At 33.7% G+C, this 23,388-nt stretch overlaps 1 protein-coding gene across 25 annotated transcripts in view; it reads right to left on the bottom strand.

Moving 5' to 3' along the window:
- The window catches only part of LOC123563404 (rap guanine nucleotide exchange factor 6-like), a 125,805-nt gene that overhangs the window by 5,708 nt on the left and 96,709 nt on the right, over window positions 1-23,388 (bottom strand). For 10 of the 25 annotated variants that reach the window (XM_045356164.2, XM_045356169.2, XM_045356170.2 and 7 more), the window contains 16 exons: window positions 22,794-23,094; window positions 22,088-22,322; window positions 21,533-21,597; window positions 21,211-21,318; window positions 19,904-19,930; window positions 15,993-16,251; window positions 15,489-15,588; window positions 14,434-14,561; window positions 13,625-13,708; window positions 13,188-13,334; window positions 11,577-11,808; window positions 10,891-10,983; window positions 9,452-9,682; window positions 7,975-8,259; window positions 6,801-6,899; window positions 2,688-2,849 (listed from right to left, as the gene is read on the bottom strand). In XM_045356164.2, coding sequence (XP_045212099.2) covers window positions 2,688-2,849; window positions 6,801-6,899; window positions 7,975-8,259; window positions 9,452-9,682; window positions 10,891-10,983; window positions 11,577-11,808; window positions 13,188-13,334; window positions 13,625-13,708; window positions 14,434-14,561; window positions 15,489-15,588; window positions 15,993-16,251; window positions 19,904-19,930; window positions 21,211-21,318; window positions 21,533-21,597; window positions 22,088-22,322; window positions 22,794-23,094 — 2,556 coding nt within the window. Of the gene's footprint in view, window positions 1-2,087; window positions 2,108-2,687; window positions 2,850-4,253; window positions 4,321-6,800; window positions 6,900-7,974; window positions 8,260-9,451; window positions 9,683-10,890; window positions 10,984-11,576; window positions 11,809-13,187; window positions 13,335-13,624; window positions 13,709-14,433; window positions 14,562-15,488; window positions 15,589-15,992; window positions 16,252-19,903; window positions 19,931-21,210; window positions 21,319-21,532; window positions 21,598-22,087; window positions 22,323-22,793; window positions 23,095-23,388 lie in introns of all 25 variants that reach the window. The other 15 variants (XM_045356171.2, XM_045356184.2, XM_045356166.2 and 12 more) reach the window with 14 other exon arrangements.

Genomic DNA, 23,388 nt, shown 5'->3' with positions numbered 1-23,388 from the left:
CCTGATAGAAATTATGTAAAACTTTAAATTTTATCACAAAACCAGTAAACCACCTTCCCCTTTATCAGACACGAACATATAAATTTAAATTTACCGTCCAAATGCTTCTTCTACACAGAAACTATATCTAATTTTGACTTATTGCATTTTAATTCCTATGAAATCCATTGGCCCTTAAGATTCCTGAGGTGGCCAAGTTTATTTAACTATGCCCCACTGTCATACGAGATATGTGCATTGTGGAGCATCCTGGGACATTTTCTGTTTCACCAACTGCCCTCAGTGGACAATTCTATCATTTGACATGTTTACAACTTTCGAAGTATGCAACATTGGATCAAATGAAAGAGAAAATAAAAGTTAAACAAGCAAATTCGATGAATTGGAATCCCCCGCCGAAAGGGTCAGAGTTGAGGAACGGCAAAAAAATATATCCTGCAAAAGGTTAAGAATGTTACCAAGAAGCAAATAATTTCATTAGTCAAATCAAATTAAAAGAAAATGAATGGTTTGTTTGGGTGGGGGGGGGGGGGGGGGTGAGGATACAACAGTTTACATGTTGATTATAAATATTGGTAGAAAACGAAAAATGAAAAAAAAAAAAAAAAAAAAAAAAAATGGGGGGGGGGGGGGGGGGTGAGTGAGGGGAAGGGGGTGACCAATGTAAGGTGGTGACCAGGTGTAGGTACACAACATCACATGTTTATAATAAATGTGCATGGAAAAGAATGGAAGAAGTTTAATGAAATTCTTCCAATTGGTTGGTTTGTTATGTACAGATCTGTGGATTTTTAAACAATTAAAGGGCAATAACTAAATGGAAAATTGACCAATCGAAAAAAAAACTTGAAGGGCATCGTCGCAGTATCTTGGTTCATGTCTATTTCAAGTTTGATGAAATTCTACCTGCTAGTTACTGAGAAATGGCTGCAGACGGACATTTTTCATTAAATCAAGGGCAATAACTCTGAGGGAAATTGACCTATCAAAAAAAAAACTTGACGGGCATCAGCGCAGTATCTTGGTTCATGTCTATTTCAAATTTGATGAAATTCTACCTGTTAGTTACTGAGAAATAGCTGCAGACAGACATTTTTTATTAAATCAAGGGCAATAACTCTGAGGGAAATTGACCAATCAAAAAAAAAACTTGACGGGCATCATCGCAGTATGTTGGTTCATGTTTATTTCAAGTTTCATGAAATTCTACCAAGTAGTTACTGAGAAATGGCTGCGGACGGACGGACGGACGGACGGACTGACGGACGGACTGACGGACGGACTGACAACGCCATTTCAATACCCCCCTCCCGATTTCATCGGCGGGGGATAACAATCTCAACTGTGACTAAGTTGGTGTTAGTGCTGTTTTTCAAAAGAATTTCAGTTATGTAACGGCGGGCAGTTAACTTAGCAAGTAGTCCTGGATTCTGTACCAGTACTAATCTGTTCTCCACAAGTAACTGCCAACTTCTCCACAGGAACCAGAGGTGGGGAACAGATGATTTCAGGCACAATGTCTTTCATCAAATCATCATCTCACCTTGGGTTTAAACTCACAACCCAACAATCCACAGATCTGCACTCTCCCTATTAGGCTCAGAGTGCAGGCTACATAGCCATCAAGTTAAGGTATAGAATTCACTGGTTGAGTATACAAACTCTAATACCAATAAACTTTACACCAAGGTGGAAAAAAACTGAATCGTGGTTCAATCTTTAAATGAATACTGGTAATTACTTCATAAAACATTGCCAGTTTAAATATAAATGACTTGATATCAAGTTTACCTCTAGCATAAACTAATAACTACCTTAAAAATGACAAAATCGCATTCAAAAATCACAATAGAAAACAACAGAAAAACATTCATTGAAAATTGAGAAAATTTAAAAACCACCATAACCCTCATATCTATGTTACAGTTAGTTATCAAAAACAAAAAGTAAAATTAGTCAAATGCACATAAATCATTAAATTGTCAATGGCATTCACAAAACTAGGAACTTTAAAAAACCTATTTTGATTGGCTAATACATACATGGAATCAGACTACAAACATTTTCAACCACAAGAATAAACTTACTTAGATGAAATGGTCATGGACTGTAATACCAACAGTTTGTAATTATATTAGTGTTTCTCTACTCTACACATAGGAAAAACTGGGGGCACAATGGTACAGGGAAAGAATAGTTAATTATAAACTTAAGGTGATAGGTTTGAATCCAATTAGCACGGTCTCATACAGTAGAAGTATGAATTTTGGGCACAGTCAATGAGCACCATAAACAAATTCTAACAAATTACTTTATCAATAATGAAAATTTGTAAAGTGAAGATATACTGCTGATGAAGTGAAGCATCTTTTACATTCATGGAGATACAGATATAAATACAGAGTTCAAGCTTCAGGCAAAGCAACAAGTTGAAAGATTACTGCATACGAACGCATTTTTGGGTGCAATTCAATGACTGAATCAATAACATAATGTCCTAGATAGACTAAGTATGACACAGACCTTAATTTGTATTCTCAGTTTCTTTTTCATATTACATTAACACATAGATCTACAACACAGAAATTATTTTCATGACACATGACATATTTATTGCACTTTTTATGTAGATATTTGTTCATACTGAAAGCATACAGACAACATCACTTCTAAATACTGACACATACCCTGAGAATGGTCAAAATCTTCTTCCCTATAATACTTGCTAGACCCCGCCCACTGTTTGTGCCTCTGGCGCGCCACCTGCGCCATGTGTGTGGCTGACTGATAATCGGGGAGTGGCGGGCGACGCACGTTTGTGTAAGTTGTATGGATGTACTGACTGTTAGCTGTGAATTGGGAAAGAAATAGAAAAGCAAGGATATAAAATAAAACCCAGGTAAAATATGTTAGAATGCATTCAGGACAGATGAATCATGCTAAATAATAGTTAACACAGATAATATGTGAGGCTAAAGCAATGAGTATGTACATGTGATGAATAATAACACCTCCAAGCTATATGCTATTACAACATATTTTATACCCTCTAGCAGTGCATGAAGTTTACCCTGTAGCAATTCATGAATCAAAGTTTACCCTTTAGCTTTACATGAACCAAAGTTTACCCTTTAGCTTTACAGGAACTGAAGTTTACCCTTTAGCTTTACATGAACCAAAGCTTACACTCTAGCACTGCAAGAATCTATGTTTACCCTCTAACAGAATATGAATTCAAATTTACCCTCCAGATATACAGGAGTCCAAAATTTACCCCTTAGTACTGCATGAATCCATGTTTACCCTTTAGCAGTATATAAATCCAACTTTACCCTCCAGTTGTACATTAATTTAAAATTAACCCTCTAACAGTGCATGTATTCAACTTTACCCTGTGGCAGAACATAATTCTAAGTTTACCCTCTAGCAATAAAAGAAAACAAATGTACCCTCTAGCAGTTTATGTATCTAAGTTTACCCTGTGGCAGTATATAAATCAAATTTACCCCCCTGCAATACATTAATCCAAATTTACCCTCTAGCAGTTTATGACTTCAAGTTTACCCTCAAGATGAATATGAATCCAAGTTAACCCTCTTGATGTACATGAATCCAAGTTTACCCTCTAGCAATATATGAATCCCATTTAACCCTCTAGCAGTTCATGACTTCAAGTTAACCCTCAATTGGAATATGAACCCAAGTTTACCCTCTTGATGTACATGAATCCAAATTAACCCTCTAGCAGAATATAAATCCATCTTCACCAACATGCAGTTCATGAATCTAAAATTATTCTATTTCTACTACAGACTATTCTGACTAAGGAAATATGTTGATCCCAATTTACCCTTTTTCTTCTAGCAGTAAGGGGACACAATCCAGATTAGACAATACACTAATAAGCTAGTTTAAGTAACCCTCCATAAAGCAGCAGCTAAAGTGAAATATCATGACAGGAAAGTAGGACAGTGTGGGACAGAAAACAGGAAATATTTTAAAATTATTACACTAAAGGACCGTAAGAAAATGGGACAACGACTTCCTTAATTTACTAAAGGATCTTGGGGTGAGGGCTATACTATCACATTATGCTAGAATGGCATGTGACACTTATAATGAAACACAAAACAACACTTGGGTTGACGATCAAATAATAGGTAATATATATCACAAAATTCGGAAAAATTCTTGCAGCAATATTTTAGAAGCTTATATGGAAGCATACTTTTTTCCACAACTACAGGTAATACCTTGACTGTATTCTTGTATTCACATACTCATTGCTTTAACCTCCCCTATGTTACAAGTGGATGTTACCTTTTCAATTAAAATGCAAAATTATTGAAACAAATACCAAATACTAAAAGGAAATATTAACAGTATCAGTAAAAGAGAAAAACTTCATAATAAAGAAAATTTTCAGACATGCTAAGAAAATTAAACTACAGTTTAGTATCCAACTATGCTGATAACAATTAAAGTATAATTATTAAATCCCCTGTCAGACACATAGAATTTATAAAATACACAATAAAACTAAATCACTGGATATACAGCTTTGATATTTACTGTGAAACATGTTAAGCCTTTCCTCAATTACTCAGTGATAGTTAACACCGCAAATCTATTTTAGGGCCGTCTGTTTCCATGATCCACTGACAGGTAAAGACAGGTAAGTTGTTTTTTTCTTGGAGGGTCGGGGAAGAAATTGATCTATCAAGAATGAATTCGCAGTAAGATTTTTTTTTTTTTTCATCTGAAACAGACATACTATAAGTATTATGAAAGTAATGTTCTGTTTCGTTATATTCATTTCTTATGAAGATATGAGGGAATTATCTGTTCTATTTTCTCATTAAAAATTCTGAAAGTAACAAACAAACTTTTTCTGTTTCAATACCAAAAAAAATGTGCAGATAGACCATCAACTGTACCATATCACTGACACATGGATATCATGAGATGACAGCCCTAAAAATCCTCTAAAACTCTCTTAAAACTATATTTTGTGAAAAGTGTCTTTTGTGAAAAGTTCTGCTTGGCACCAGCAGTGTTAATGAGTAACTCTGGACTATATGAGCCGTGCCATGAGAAAACCAACATAGTGGCTTTGCGACCAGCATGGACCCAGACCAGCCTGCGCATCCACTCAGTCTGGTCAGGATCCATGCTGTTCACTTTCAAAGCTTTTTGCTATTAAAGAAACTGTTAGCGAACAGCATGGATCCTGACCAGACTGCACGGATACGCAGGCTGGTTTGGATCCATGCTGGTCGCAAAGCCACTATGTTGGTTTTTCCATGGCGCGGCTCATATGTAAACAAATGAAAGAATGACACAAAAATTAGAAATCATACAAACACAAACATTATTAATGTGAACATGTTTAACCAAATATCCTGAAGTGTATCCCATGGCTCATAAAGAAACAGAAATGGTGAATTAATGTTTGTTGTGTTACAAGCATTAATTTCACAATGAAAAAAAAAAAGATATATAACACAATACATGCAAGGTACATGAAAAAACACAGTTTCTTCACCGTTTTCTGAAAAAATGGTACAATGGCTCTATTACGATGAACACATTAAAAAAATGACAAAACATATGCTAACAACACAGTGCTTAATTAGAAAAACAATAACATTTAACAAATGAAGTGATTGTTGTTATTACTGGCAAACTCCACATGCAGTTAATGTCACAGTGCTCAACTCAAAGTCAATATCTCAGTGACAGAATATAATATTCTAGTCAATGTCACTTTGATCACCCTGCAGTTAATGTCACAGTATTAGACTATGTCGTCAATATCACTTCAGACTCCATGCAGTCAATGTCACAATGTTAAGTAAGAAGTCTATTTCATTTGGACCACCCGTAGTCAATGTCACAATGTTAAGGGAATGTCAGTCAAGTTTACATTGTAAGATATACAGCGTATTTCACTGATTGACTTGCAGTCAATTTAACAGTGCAAAACTTGCAGTCAATGTCAATTTCATTAACCTCCAATTAATGTCACAATATTAGATATGCAGTCAATGTCACATTGATCAATCTGCAGTCAATGTCACTGTTGAACCAGCAGCCAATGTAACTTTGATCATGTTGCAATCAACATCTTTGCTCACCCATCAGTTAATGTTTACATGTATCAACACACAGTCAATGTCACTGTTGAACCAGCAGTCAGTGTTACATTTTTCAACCTGCAGTCAATGTAATTTAGCACACATTCAATGTCCCAGCACTTAATTATTAACATGCACACAACATGATGGGTCCTGTTTTGAAAAGAAAACAGCACATTCTTGGATGATATTCCTGTTATGGTAAGCTACACAAATGAAATACAGATTAATGTTACTGGCAATAATGATGAACAGTGAACACTACTAGTACAAACACCATGCATGAACCATGAACTATTCCAATGTTGGGTTTAGTAGAATGATGGTACACAACACAAACCAAAATGAGGTGCTGCTGGATGAAAATGAAAATGGTTAGATTAATATGTGTGTTGTCACATTAAAAACAGACCATTTTGCTGACAAACGCTATTAAAAATAATTCAATTATATAACTTTCAGAAGTCTCATATTTCTATTTTACTTAAGCAAAATCACTAAATAAACATTTATATTAAAGATTTTTTTTCTTTGACCATGATGGTTATATCTTAAGAAACCTTTAAATCCAAATGGTCCATTTTTACTTGACAGTTCACACATGTGTAAATATTGTGCATATTAGAAAGGGGAGGTAACTGTTTTTGTTCTATAAACACACACCAGAAGTACCTTGTGCGTTTTGCATAACAACATGGTACGGAGGTAGAGGGGGTCGTACAGCAGGCTGCGGCATAGCTGGTATCGACTGTGGATTGCCCACTGTAACAAACACACACATACCAAGATTAAAGTTCAAAGCTCACAAAAAGCAGGAAAAATCACAATGTTTTTACAAAGAGCACTGGAAACTGCACAGACATGTACCTAAATGATACTTTCCTTAAAGGACAGTGGGGTTTAACAAGAAAAAAAATAAACCTAATCAAGATCTTATAGATTATCATGTCAGGTCTTCAAACAAAGTAGCTTGTCCAGTTGAATTTCTGTTTTTATCAAAATACAAGAAAAGAACACTAGTGATCTTCACAGATAAATCATTGGCAAAAAAGTTGAAAAATAAATCTGCAGTAGAGGTATACAATTTCCTTAGATATTTACAAGAAAAACTGTCCATGCATTTCAAACAATATTCATACAGGAAAAAAATGTCAATTGAGTAAAGATCAGTTAAAGATATATTTCACATGCAAAACTGCTGAAGTTGCAGTTTGGAAACTGAAGTCCTTCGAAGACTGAAAGTAGCAATCAGATACTGTCTATCACAGCTAATCCATTCACCTTTTAGTCACCAGATTCTTTTGTTAAGTTTAAACAGTAGTCAAGTTTTCTTTGCCATAACCTTAACATAATCTGCATACAAATGCGCTTTTGAAGCCAACTGTTAACAGGGCAGGCAGATGTGGACATCATGGCCAAAATAAAAATTTGGCTCCATACAGCCAGAAAAAGTGTTCCCTAAACACCAAATTTTACTTTTAAAAGCTCTCTTCTTGCATGCTAGTTTGAAACGAAAATTCCTGAAACTTGTTTATTAGCTAAAGCATGTATTAAGAATCAAGCTTTGTCATTCTGTAAAGCCATACTGTGTCTATGTCATACCCAGATTGTATGTCTGAGTTTCTGAGCCACTTCTCTGAAAACAGCAGTTTGTAGTTTACAGGTCTCATCTGTTTCCTTGCAATTTGAAAATATTCCTTTAGATATCCCTGTCATGGTGTGCTTGTAAGTGAAGTTATTTGAAAAAAGCTTACCCGTTTAGTTTTTAAAACTGAATTTTACTGTTTTAAGAAGAAATGGCTCACCGCCCCCAGACGGTCATAAAAATGATTCTTACCTGACTGTGGTGGATGGTGTGGATGTGGATGCTGTACATGTGGATGATGAAGAGGATGAGATGATGACTGATGATGGCTCGCAACTGACGAGGACAGCTTCCGTGGTGGTCCTGGGGAGTTAGATACTGGAGCTGAACACGAGCTGTGGTTGTCATACGTAGATGTACTAGCGAGACTACTGGAGTCAGATTCGTAGTGCGATGGCAAGCTGTGGGCACTGTTGTTGCTATGGGTACTCTTGATGCTTGCAGTGGGACTCTGAGATTCTGTGGACCCTACAGATCCTAAAGTTATAACACAGAAATGTGTAAACAAATAACATTAAGCACAAGCATTGGGATTTTTTTTTTTCATTTCAATGCAGAAACATGGCCAAAGGGATGTACCAACCACAAAATTCATGGGACAGGTATGTAATATTCTCAAGAAAGCAGCACTATCTAATATTGACTCCTTTAATTAGCCAGAAGTACCATATTATATAGCACATTTAAACATCCCATTCTTTCCAAAAGGTATAAAGACTGAATCATTATTCTACTTTCACATTTCGTGGGTTGAGCGCGAAACTATTGTAGCTGTATATAAATAAAGAACAAGATACAATAGTTTCGCGTTCAGCCCTCGATTTGTCTGTCTGTCTGTCTGTCTCCGTGTCAGATCAAGGAATAAGTGTATAAGTAAAAGTAAAATAAGTAAAACACAATATCAAAAGCAACCTGTACAGTAAACTTAACCAATGCTGAAGCAATGACACTAACATACGAAAATGAGCATTAAATCTAACTAACTAAACCAAGGGGAAAAGTGTATTGACACATGCAATGATATTATCGAGCAATTAAAGAAATATAGCAATAAAGTCCATTCAAACAGGAAAACAACAACTTATTTATTAGATATCCCCAACCACACATCTAGTCATTTGAAATATTCTGATCAAGAAATTAAGATTCTTTCATTTCTGGAATCAATTTAATGCATGAAAAAAGAACTATTAAAATGTTACAAAAATTATACATCATCTTTAAACACGATCCTGCAGTAGTACAAAGGTTGTCACAATCTGTTAATAACATTTGTCTAGTAGTACAAACATATTTGTCAATGAAACCAAACCCTCAATACTTCCAAAGTGTTTGTTAAAACTTGGGAAAACTTTAGTAACAGTTTTGTCAGTTGCTACAGCAGCCAGATCATGCTTAAAGCCTGCTTTTCAGTTGCATTTTGAAGACCACACTTTCAGAATTTTGGCAAAAAGACAAAAAAAAATCATGCCAAAGGAACTACATTGTATTTGATTAAAAAGTATTTCAAAAATCTTTTGAAATTTTGATGTTGCCATAAATGTTGTGAATTACTTTTTATCTGTGAATATAACATCAATTTTATTTCTCTATTAATGGTAATGACAACGATACCCAGAAAGGTGAACTAAGCATACAATGAAAGGACTTTAGTGTATTATTATCTTACCAGTGCGACTAGGTTTCCTATTAGCTATATTACTAAGACTGATCACAGATGAGCTCTCTGCCGACAAATGAACAGTCGGACGCACATGTCGAGGCGAAATCGGCTGACGGCGACCACCTGATGAAAGGTTTGGACTAGTTATGAGAGGTGGTAGAGGGTTTTTAGAGTCGTGGGGTTTGACCTTCCCACTGAGAGCCATGAGTTTGCGAGTGTTTTCCACCGTTTCGGCACCTGGCAGGGGAAAAATAATGTCATTCTAACATGCAACATTGACAAACATGCCACAGAATAAAAATAAAAAGTACAAGCATAATTTTTTTTGAAAAAAATTCCAGCAAATCTTTAATAGTTTGCAAAAACCCTTTGCAACAGTCTAACACAATCGTAATGCTCAGAGATCTCTTTATTCTCCTAAATGAGAACAAGATGTACAGTGTCTCAGAAGAACTGCCTAATAAAAAATAATTTCGACTATCTCTGAAAACCCCTATTTCTCAAATAAATTGACAGATATGTGCATAATTAGCTAAATTTAGATCAAATAAGTGACAAGTTCACTTGTAAATATTTTGTTATCTATGTTGCAACATTTGAGATTAAAATATTCGAAATTTTCTTTCAATTTTGGGTGTTCTTGGAATAACTAAAGACTTGCTGTTAAAGATTATTTATTACTTCAGTTATTGTTTACAAGGAAAACAAAGAGTAAAGTACATACTCAAAGCAAAGATATAAGAATGCAAAGACTGTTTAAAGCAGGGGAAAAAGTGTTGTTGTTTTTTTTTTATTTTGAATAAAGTGCATTTCATGGATAAAAGCCCTGTGACCATTTTCCAAAAGTGATCTAATTTACTTCACTTCATACATAAAGTTCACAAATTTTAATTCAAACACGTTTGCACAGTTGGGGTGCCAAAGTCTAAAAGGGAATTAATACTTGTGAATGGAATGCTGTAAAAGATGCCCATTTTGAAGATTCATGCTAAATTTTGTTGAATAGAAAATGAACTCTAGCTCAGCAATTTCACTTGCATATAAATGTTAGAGAGGTTTAACAAGGCTTTTATGCTAATGCTCAAGAAAACAAGAAATATCTCTCAATCTATTTTTTTTTTTCTTTTGAAAACAGAGTGGTTACAGACTGAATAAGAAGAAATAAGAAGAAATTCAAAACTGTAACTGCTTTGTATTAACTTTCTGCTGGTCAAACAAGAAACAACCCATGTCAGTTCTGGCCATCTCTCACATAATCATTATTTCTGCCAATGTTTTGGACACATATGCTAAAACTTTTTTTTTAGATCTGGAAAAAATGTGCTGCATCAACAGATATTAACAGATATTATTTTTCTACAAAAAACCCTTACTAATGTCCCCTTTCAAAAACATGTAACACAAGTAAAAAGAGTAATCAAAATACCAAATAAAATCTGACTTACCAAATTTAGGCCCTGTGTATATAGGCTTCTTTTCTTCACTGGAGACACTTGATGAACTAGCACTTAGGTTTGGTGATGAATCAGGCTTCTTTGCTGAAAATTATGATTGACCAGATGGATTAACAGATCTATTTATTTATGTCTATAAAGACAGTCAACCTGTATTAAGCATCCAGCCAAGGGCCAACACAATCTGGCTGCAGGCAGGCAGCTTAATGTTAGTTAAAATTTGTACAGTCAGTTTGGGAAGTTAGCTGACTAGCGGCTTTAGGCAAGTGGATGTTTAATACAGGTGACCTCTATGGCTTACAATGCTTCTGTTTCTTAGCTTATAATGTAAAAAAATTCTTACAGCTTTCTTGGCATATAATTTTTCGCAGTTCAAATATACTCAGACTTCTATTACATCAGTTGAAAAGAAAATTAGCAAAGCAAAGTACGTTACTTCTACTCAAATTCCAGAACAGTCTTATTTAATGAAAACTTGGAACAGTTCTCAATCAACTGACACAACAATTTCTGACAACACACTTTCCATAATGGGATTATAATTATTAGTAACTTTTGGAATGACCCTCAAAACTTACTTTGTAGTTCACACTGATTAGAGAGCTCTGCTAATTCTGTAATTGATTAAAATTATTTGTACTTTTGAAACAGCCCTCAGACCTAATTTCTGTAATTACCTTGTGGTTCACACTGATTAGAAAGTTCTGCTAATTTGACTTCATCTCTTATACACGGTAAGTTACTGAGGTAAGACTTCACACGCCGCGTCATTTGAGCCTCGTCATACATCTTTCGTGCATTTGGAACCGCCGACGCCCGTCGATTTTTTGTTCTCTTGATCGTTGCCACACCAAAAATGAGTGAACTGTCGTACATACTTGGAGTATTAAGGTACATGGTGTTTACATCCTGTAAATACGTAACAGGTAAAATGAATCCCAATCAAAGAGAGAAAACAAAACAACACAGTATCAATAAATACAAAATAAATATGACCTACAGCAAAACCTCGGCCAATGACAACTTCAACACACTTTTTCCTAGTTATAGACATTTTCTTTTCAACTAGGGTAGTTCCTTATTAAACTGACCTCTCAACAAGAGCACCGCCTTGCGGGTGCTGACGCTCATCTGATTTTTTTTGTGTAATAGAAATATTGTCCTACCCATGATTTTCTAAGTCTAAAAAGGGCCATCATTCTTGCAAAAAGCAGGATAGAGTTATGTTTCTTGATGTACAGTGTCCACTTATGATGGTGAAAAACTGTTGCAAGTTTTAAAGCAATAGCTTTAATAGTTTATGAGAAAAGTTGACTTAAACATAATACTCAACCAAGAAAATGATTTTCTAAGTCCAAAAGGGGCAATAATTATTGCAAAAAGCAGGATGGAGTTATGTTGCTTGCTGTACAGGGTCAGCTTATGATGGTGAACAAGTGTTGCAAGTTTCAAAGCAATAGCTTTGATAGTTTAAGAGAAAAAGTTGACCTAAACATAAAACTTAACCAAGAAATCTGATATTTTCTAAGTCAAAAAGGGGCAATAAATCTTGCAAAAAGCAGGACAGAGTTATGTTTCTTGCTATACAGGGTCAACTTATGATGGTAAACAAGTGTTGCAAGTTTTAAAGCAATAGCTTTGATAGTTTAGGATAAAAGCTGACCTAAACATAAAACTTAACCAAGAAAACTGATTTTCTAAGTCCAAAAGGGGCAATAAATCTTGCAAAAAGCAAGATGGAGTTATGATTCTTGACGTACAGGGTCTGCTTATGATGGTGAACAAGTATTCCAAGTTTCAAAGCAATAGCTTTGATAGTTTAGGAGAAAAGTTGACCTAAACATAAAACTTAACCAAGAAATCTGATATTTTCTAAGTACAAAAGGGGCCATAAATCTTGCAAAAAGCAAGATGGAGTTATGTTTCTTGCTATACAGGGTCAGCTTATGATGGTGAACAAGTATTCCAAGTTTCAAAGCAATAGCTTTGATAGTTTAGGAGAAAAGCTGACCTAAACATAAAACTTAACCAGGCAACGCCGACGCCGACGCCGACAACCGCTCAAGTGATGACAATAACTCATCATTTTTTTTCAAAAAATCAGATGAGCTAAAAATGAACAATATTGTGCAACAAACAAATTTTAGTCTTCCCTTTGATTGCAACTCTGCAGACAATGTACTAAAGCAACATTCTATTATGCCTTAAAACAAAATAAATATATGTTTATGACCAATCTTGCAACACTTTTGTAAACATTTTCTTTTAAATAATCTACCAGAACTTACATATTTTGGTGAGCACATGTTACAAATATGACGGATTTCTTTCGCTACCATGCGCAGTTTCTCAAAGTTGACGAGCCCATCAACCTTGGAATCATTCCCAAGGTGAATAAATGTCAAATCTTTATTTACAACTGGGAAAAATGGTATCTGAAAAATAAATATTTAAGTGTTTTAATACATATAAAGTCAGTATACAAAAATGTTATATGTGTTTCACTTACTCAAATAACCATTTCAGATCTACAAAAATATACTACAATGGAGAAACAGCACATTTGAAAAAGTAAAAAATAAGTTATCATATTTTATCACTTAAAACAAGTCTTTTTGTAACTTCACAGGTCAATTTTGTAACCACAAGACATAATTTCGTTTGAAGTTGACAAATACGCTTATTAGGTAAATGACAAAATAAATATTAGTCCTATGTGACTTACCATTGGAGGCTGCACAAACTGACTGGACATCAGGTTTCTATATTTAGACATGTTTCGAGATGGGTCCATCAGATCCAACATACTCTGAAAAGTAAGAATTTTAATTTCAGAGTCAGTGGTACAGTGGTTAGCAGGTTGGACTACAACAATAGCACTCTGCGTTCAATTCCTTGTGGTGTGTAATATCTCTACTGGTGTCCAATGCTTGGTAATTTTCTTAAATTGGTAGTCCTTCCAACAGTATCAGTCTGGACTGGATACTAGGTAAGTAAATACAACAGTAAACAATGCTTTAGTACTCAGAAATCTCCACTGATAAAAACTAAAATGTTCTCCAATATGAGACATTCAGTGCAAAAATTCTAATCTTTACTACCATTCCAGAGCAATTAAAGCCCGATACAGTATAGAACAGATCAGTTTTTACTACCGCCGAAGGGTTTTTACAATGCAGTTTTCTTATGCATCTGTTCATTTTTCATCTATTCTAATATCCAATTGTTTTTGTTTACTCTTTACGACATGTTTTCGATCAGACGAGTTTCCATTCGTTTGGACAGGTTATCTTGTGTCGTCTGACCTAATGTCAGACAAGTCTTAAAACTCTTTCGCCATGACTGCTAAAAATATAAATAAAAAGAAAAGAGATCTTTGATAACACGTGATTTCTGTAAGTGGATGTAGAGAGAACAAGAGGTGACCTATCAAGGCAGGCTAATCTGTTGTGGCCTTTTTTCATAGGTGGTCAGGTTTGACTCAAAATAACATTTCTAAAATGACAGAAAAGAAAACGTGGAAAGTCACTTTACCTCATACATCTTTTTATATTTGCTTGGCAATTTTTCCCACGTACTATGTAGCCTGGACACTGATGTATAATGGAGACCACTTACAATAGCAAACATGGAGTTGAAGTTCTTGCAATCTTTACAATGCCCTGTAAATACAGCAAGGATTTAGTTAGAGATCTTTAAAAGTTAACATAGAGTGAAAATAAAGCTGAACTTGCTAATTACGGAACTGTAAACCACGGCAGATATATTTGTAACATCTACCAGGATTAACATTTATTTCTCATCATTCATAACACATACTGGAAAATTAACCCATTAAAATCAGAGTTTTTTTCGCATGGCTAAAAGGTCGACCCTTTTCAAAATTACAACTGATGTGCATGGTAGAAAATTCCTGTACAAACAGCCAACTTGTGAAACATACACTGTCTTGGGTCTTTTTGTAACATTATATCTCTTCTTAGAGTATTAAAACAAATACATACAGTAAGTGAATGTTGCATAAATAAATGCCTCGGGAATAAATCTGATTTTACAGTATCCAATAAAGAAGTGGCATATTCTCTCCTATTTTCTTATTATCATGACATCTATTTTCTTAAACATTACATGGGTCATACGTAATGAGAGGACATCAAATCACTTATTTTCAACAGGAACTTTTGACCATTCAAACCTTGTGTGTAGAATTCTTCTAAAGAAGTTTCGTTAGATCAATGACTGTACTTAGTTGACAATTCAAGCCTGTAATAATGCCTGCAGGGGTTCATGGGTCTTCCGTCACTATAGAAACTGTCAAGTTGCCATACTTAACCCGTGCTAAATTTCTATAATGAACTTGTCCCTCTTACAATTTGGACAGTACCATTAACTGTTATAAAGGTTGCTTAACAAAAAGATACTGACTGAATGATGAAAGGTGCAGATCATGATCAGACTGCATGGATGTACAGGCTGATCATGATCTACACTGATCGCAAAGGCAGAATCAGTCGTGTCCAGCATAAGGGTTTAGCTCAGTTTCCATTGTTATTATTCATAACCACAAGCAATAAATGACATTCACTTACTTGCTATCTTGATGAAATGTTTCATGATTTTCATACGTTTGACTAGATTATTTTCTGAACAAATCTCGGTGACCACCCAAAACATCTCTTTGTTAACAAGCTGTAAGCAGAAAACAATTATTTCAAATAATACCTAAATTCATTACATTTCCTTGGCAATATGTTTCATGGATTCATCCATAACAGCTATTTTGTTGGGACACAAATTTGTGCATTTCAACATTTAAAGATAAAACGAATCGGGAGTTTTACTTGTATATCAGGAGTTAAATTTGTGAACTGACGAAATCAGGAAATCTGCAAAAATTTGTTGCCCACAAGTATTATTGATTTCTTAGTATACAAAACAAAACATTGCTTTTAAAACATGTGATCCTATATCTTTTAGAAAACTTTTATGAAATCAATATTGTACTCGACAATATCTCCAGAGTAATATTTTCTTTGATACCTCTAGTGAATTTTATACATTTTTCAACTACACAACTAGCAAAAAGATTTTACCTCCTCAAATTTCAATAGGTTAGGACATCCACATTTGGAGTTCAATCCAAATATTCTGTCAACATATTCTGTATCTTGGACCTGCTTGAAAAAGCTGAAATCTTCGAGTGTAAGCTGCGATGCCACTTCCAAAGTGTTCAGTTGCGTCAGACTGATCTGTGCTTCCTTAATTAGGTCACCCATCAGCTCATCTGGCACGAGGGGCTCCGTGCTCATGTTGTTCTTTAAGTAATACCTGAGTACACATGGGAGAGCTCGCCTGAGTAAATTAGGACAGAAAACAACAATTGTGTTAACCTTTGAACCCTGGCCTTCTGCTGCTGAGGAATTATGGGTAAGTTAGACAACATGTAACAAGACGTTTTGATTGGTTGGTTATCTATGCAAGTGCAAGATGAAAGCATAAAAACAGTAACATTTAAACAAAAACACATGCTTTAATCTTGCACATCAATATCTGCAAAATGTTGTAACAGAGAAACAGATGCTGTTCAGTCATTTTCAAATTGCATGATACTTTCAAATATACTCAATATTCACACAATTACATAATTTACCAAAACGCATTCAACAAATCCACTGTGGTTTAGAAACAAATTTCAGATGAAATTCCTATTATGAAAAGCCTCCTGGTTTTTGGAATGAATTCTGGATAATTCTTTCACATTTAAATGAAACATCAATAATTTTGCAATAAATAAGTCTAGGCTCTAACAGAACCTGCTCATATATGTATGCACTGAGAATAATATGAGCATGGAAACCGACTTTAATAGCACCATTTATCAATCAAACATACGCGTTCTGGTATTACAAAAAAAGAAATACATTTTGTACACTAACAACTAACTTAAATTGTTCGAAGAATGTTCTAGGAATCTCATGTTACATTTTCAAAATTATTCAGTCAATAAAAAAAAATACAAGTTTAAACTCTGAATAAAATAAATTTGAAAATGACTTAACAGCATTCCACCATAGGTCTAGGGGTGCTTTGTAACAGTTAGCGGGTTAGCAAAATTTAGTCCTTAAATTACCACATAAATATGAATCAATGAGTTTTTTCAGCAATGTACAATGTTGAAACAACCAATTTAAAGGACATTAACAGAGCTTATCAGGAGGCTATGTGCTTCCTCCAAAAACTTCATTGTTTTAACACTTCTAAATGTGCCTCTGAGTAACTATGGCAATCATAATACCCAATATTCTTGCTGATTCCCATTTTAGTGGTAATATATACTACATAAGTTAGCATTTCTACTGTTTGTCATAATTTAGTTCATGGTGTTATTAACGTTAAAAGTGACTCTAAAATCAATACAGACATCAAGTTCTCATTTTATAAATACAACGGTAAACACAAACAGAAAACCAACTGGTGTAAGACAATGACAGTGATGATGATGATGATACTAATTGCTGCTTACCATAATGACATGGCTGATGGTACTGGAGGTAATTATGATGATTACATTGTTGTTGATGTTCTTGTTCTTATAATGACAGTGAATCTGACATTGATAAAGAAGATGATGACGATGATGACAGTGCTACTGCAGGTGTTTATGATTAAGAAAGTGATGATGATAATAATGATGATGATATCACTGATGACTGATGAAGGATATGGCGATTGTACATGTAGAAGTGGTGATAATGACACTGATGAGACTGTTGTATATGAACGTAACAGTACTGTAACTGAAAATGAATAATGCATGACAATAAGGAAAATAAATAGAAGATTAATACTACACTGAAACTGAAATAACTAAACAAATGGATGACAATGACATAAATCTTTGTGCAAATCAGTGTTAACTTCTATTTTTGATGATGAAAATGATGACAAATTGTCTAAATCTTTTATTCTGTGACTTCCACCGTACTCAGTATTGTGATTAGTCAACTTTATATATACATGTACAGTCTTAACATTTGTTTCGTTACTGTTAACTTCTGATGCTATTCTAAAGAGATTAAGCTGATGGACACGTTATGACAATCAGCGATTTTGGAGTAATTACGTGCTGTTTCAGCATTCTCCAGCTTTAAATGCATGTTGCACGAGCACTAGCTTTTCCGTACCAGCCAAAGAATGCCATAACTGCATACACATTTCACATAATTCACAACCGTCATTATCGTTCCATAGCTTTAAAACATTTACTAACTGTAATAAGCATAGGCCCAGATGGGGTATTCAAATTTTACAGCACTATACTCACCAACAAAGCTACTTATGAAAGTAAACTTGATGAATGTTTTTAAAGCTAACAATTATTTTTCAAGACTGATAAACTGTGCATAATCAAATGTTTAGGAAGTCATAAATATGATCATAACCATACAGCAGATTTCATTCAAATAATTTCGATCTGATTGTATACCCTGGTTGAATTGTTATTAATGCCATCTCTTACAAATCTTGATGTCCTTTTAGACTTTGGACCAAATCCTATGTAAAACAGAATTTCAGATAAGATATAACGAAAAAAAATCAGGTAGAGAGGTTGAGAACTACTCTACCTATAAAATAAAATCTGCGATAAAGATTCTTACAATTTGAAATGTCAGTAAGATATGAAGAAAAGCAAAGCAAAGCATCATGCTGTATTTCAAGCAGATTATTGGCACAAGAACAGCTACATGTCCAGACAAAAAGCAGTCGATATGCATTGTAGTATCACTAGGTGTTATGACTACTGGACAAATTACTTTCACAACACATAAAGGGGCAAAGATGCCGTTTTAATGCCTTTATGATTAAGAAACATTGACATACACTGATCACAAACACATGCTAACCAGGCCCCAAACTTTCACAGCAAAAACAATCATCATGCAAACATGTTCTGTATATAATTGTGTTTCCATGGCAACAGATCTCATGTCATATACAATACAATAAGTTAAGCATTAACCTATGTCCACACTGCATTAACCATAGGGAAGAATCAACCTCCTCCAAGTTTAAGTATGAAAGACTAATGAAATTTTCCTGTTCAGTACTGCTTTTTGAAAAATATCTATAATCAGGAAGTCATGTAGCATTATATAAGGAGCATGATTTGTTCTCGAAATTTTTGTTAGTAAAATGATTAAGAAGTATAGAATTTAAGAAATGATTTTTTCGTGGCATCTAAATTTCACAATAAACATTAAATGATCCATGTAACATACCCCATCTCTAAATTCCAAATAAATTTGTCACAGAATCAATGCTAACAAAATCTGAGAAGTTTTATAATACATGATACACTCGCAGCAATCTCTGATGAAAAAGCATAAAATAGGTTTATACTCCATGATGTTTCTCTATTCTTATAGCTGGTCTACTGCCTAAAAACTAAATGATCAAATATGGTTACAAAAAGCAAAATACTGTTCATACTTAAACCTATAAGGAGCTGATGTTGATGATGAATTAACACAAGCATTTAGATTCCCTTATCAACCTATACTTTACCTGACTTGTCTAATCACAAGCCACATTTAAAGCAGTGCATGCAACCAACCAATATGTTCATCTTATATTAAAAATTCACTGTACATTTACACTACGATATTTGCTCTTTTTTTTTCAGATATTTTTTTTTTCGTTTTGATTAAAAATATGAAAAAAAATATATTTTAATGATTCTTTCCAAAACAAAGTGATGCAAAAAATGAAAAAATATAACTTCACTCTAAAAAAAATAAGCTCAAATAATTCCGCAAATTTAAAAAAAAAAATAGTTTTAACATTCTAAAATTTGAAGAAAATAAATGTTGTCTAACATTTTTTTCCTTGACCAATCACAAGTGTGATCATCCCATGGCAAAGGCCAAAGTTCAGAGGTTACATACCAAAAATAGAAGTCTCGGAATGGATTACACTTCAAGAGTATTGATATAGGACTTTTTACCTGGCGCTAACGCTAGAACAAGCATCCCTGTTAAAAACGTTCATATATTTAATAATCAAGCTCTGGAAATTCATTTAAAATATTCCGATGTTATGGTTAAAATGGCAGCCAGATCTCCAGCGAGATATTATTAATAAATTCTTCTTTGCCACCTTAAACATATTTACTTTCTTTACAGAAATAATTTACGAATTACGAATTATATTTCGATGCATGCAATATTCAAAAGTGTTGTTACTATATAGAAACTATTTGTGAACAACAATAACATAATTAAAGTATGTAATACTGATTAAAATATATGTTTAAGTAAATATATTGTGACTAGATATATGATATGATATAACTATTAAATAAGTTATTTATAATGTTAACAGTCCATAAAGCCATAACTTTGTTTTTTCTACCCACTACTTCATGTCACCAAAAATACTCTTGTAAAAATAACTTTAACACTTTCAAACAAGATAGCCTTCACCATTTTCAAAACGGCATTTCTCTATCAAAGCAAGTAAATCATTGAAAAAAAAATCATCCAAACAAAAATAAACTAAAAGAAATGAAATAAAATAATCCCAAAAACAATCTGACTAAAACATTTTGAATTGCTAACTAAAACGGGTAATTCAAGGGGAATAAATCTAAAGGCATATTTTTCTGACTGGATCTAAAATAATTCAAGGCCTGACTACCAATGTGCATTCTTGAAATTAATTCCCTATACCAGTCTAACTAGTAGAATAATATATAAATGGGGTATCTACCGAGTATAATTCTAGTTTAAAATCTACCACGCCCACTAAGACATTCAAGCGTTAGCAAGTTAGAAATATAAGACAAACTTTGTATCAATGAAGAGAATTTCTGCTTAATTTTTTGCTGGCTTAAAAGAAGGAAATAAATTTGTGTAGGACATAGGTATGGCCTGTAAAAACAAATGTCATTTTTGACTATTTTTTTCTTTTCATGAAATTTACAGAAAGGGATACTATGTCCAACACAAGAAAAATCACACAGTTAAAACAAAACAAGGTAAAAAGAAAACAGCAAATTTAAAGCAAGTGACTTGAACATTTTAATTTAAGAAAGCCAAGAAACCAAAACATGAAAAGTTTGTAGAACTAAAAGCAGAGGAAACAAAGAAATTAAACCCCACCCCATATAATGTGACATAAAGTAGTAAATTTCCCATATACCAGAATAAAACGGCGCTAAAAAGCCAAATAAAAGTTTCCAGTTACAAACGCATATCTAAGTATCTGTTCAAATCACTGCTATGCTAAAATACACTATTTATTGTGATATACCTTCCATTTAACGTCAACCTTTCTGGCAAGTTTTGTAACGTGTCCGGGAGTCGTTTTTGCTTAATAAAACCTTCAGATTCTACCGTAACTTCACATAAAGAGAAATTGCTGAAAATAAACAAAAAGAGAAAATTTCTACTTGATGTACAATTGTTTATCTATGTGATTGTTTAAAGATAAAAGGTAAAAATATACCACAATTAATGTAAAATTTGATTGTAAATTTCATGTTGGTCTTTAACAGGTGCAAAGGTTTTAAAGTTAGCCTAAGGAATAAAAGGAAACAGAAATTTAACTCAGTAAAATGAGGCATGTATTTTACCTGCTTGGGTCAGTAATACCAAACTCACGCAATGACAACATGACAACTTCTTTTGCTGTAGTTTCCTAGAAAATAAATAGGATATGTAATTCAGTTTAAACTTCACTAACTTCCAAAATCTTAAGAATGTTTTAAATTGTAAAACTTTACATTTTCCCTCTATTTCTTTAATCGTTTTTACTAAAAGGAGTATAGGTAGGAACTAAACAGCTGTAACAGAGATAATACTTGCCTGCAAAATCTACTAGCATATAAATGTCTATTTATAGCAGGAAATATGTATTTATAGCATAAATGTCTATTTATAGCAGCAAATATGTATTTATAGCATAAATGTCTATTTATAGCATAAATGTCTATCTATAGCATCAAATGATTATTTATAGTATCAAATGTCTGCAATGCAGTACTGGATTGGACAGTCCACGAACTATTTTTGTAAACATGACAGGATATTGCTGAAAAATTGCTCAAACAACTGTTCAGAAAAAAAAATTCTTTGCAAAGTTTATCAATTGATAATAGTTTGGCAAAAGTAAGGATATAATGTATTACCTTATGTATGAGTAAATATTTGAAAGACTGGTCAGATCTGTACACTTTAACAACATGGTCCGGATACTCCACCGGTTTCTCGTCTGCTCCGAGATTTGCCGACGAGAGGTCGGGATTACTGGCACTGAGGTGATTGGACATTCCGGTATTTGTTGATGACCCTGATGATGTTGATGATTTCCGTGATAAACCATGAGATGAGAGATTTTCGTCTGAGTGATTTAATGAGATATCACTGTAAAATACACAAGATGCTTTATAAAAACAGGAAATTTTCTAATTAATATGTTCTGCTTCTTCTTTCACATAACAACATAAATTTATGACATGTAACAAGGTGGAACATATGGATGTATGAATATTCAACAAAAACCAAGGCAAAAAATGCATTCTACATATACATTTCATAATTTTTCTGCCATTCATATTCCACAATAATGTTAAGTAAAATTACACATGAAAATTAGATTTTAATCAATCTCATTTGCATGTCTTTCACTATCATTCCTGATGCGTAATTCCATTAGCTACAGATAACCAAGTTTTTACACTAACAATGTGCATGTTTAGGATGTTTTATATTTTTCTTTAGTGTTGTGTTCAAAACATAAATATATCATAACTATAAATAAATAAAGATACAGAATAAATAGTTTTACACTGAAGTGACAATATATAATAGAGGTATCACCAAGACAACACACACCTGTTCATACTGCTGGCGCTCATGTTTCGTGGTATGAGATTGCGTAGAGCTTTCCTGAGCTTCGGTTTACTGCTAGCTATTGTCATCATAAAGCTTCTGTCCTTTTTATGTGAATTGTTCTTTTTATTAAAATCCTGAGGTGACGGTAGTAATGAATTCTCTAATGACAAATTCCCTGATGCTGGTGGAAATGAATTTTCCAAATCAGGGGCAGATAACCTCTGCTTGTAATTTGTCTGCTGAAAATCCATCCGCTTTAATGTAGCGTTCTTTTCTGTGTTGTCTAACATTTCTTTGAATTCTACAAAAAATTTTTAATGATATCACTGAAATGGCAAAACTCATTATTTCCATGTGGTATACTGATTTCTTGTAATTACAATGACTAACGGAACAAAACTGAACAAAGTTCTTTCTCTGCAATACATCAGCGGCAAAGATTTTGCCGCTGATAAGAACTTTTTAGCAAATAAATCTTACTTAACTGTTCATTCTTCACTCATAAAGAAAATCATTCTTACAGTAACAGTTATGTGGTCTTATCTGACATAAATTATTCTAATTACTGCATTGTAAGAAAGCTTATTATTTCTCT

The sequence above is a fragment of the Mercenaria mercenaria genome, chromosome 2 (genome assembly GCF_021730395.1).
Source record: "Mercenaria mercenaria strain notata chromosome 2, MADL_Memer_1, whole genome shotgun sequence".
NCBI classification, from domain to species: Eukaryota; Metazoa; Mollusca; class Bivalvia; order Venerida; family Veneridae; genus Mercenaria; species Mercenaria mercenaria.
This window is presented reverse-complemented; position numbering and strand designations above follow the sequence as displayed.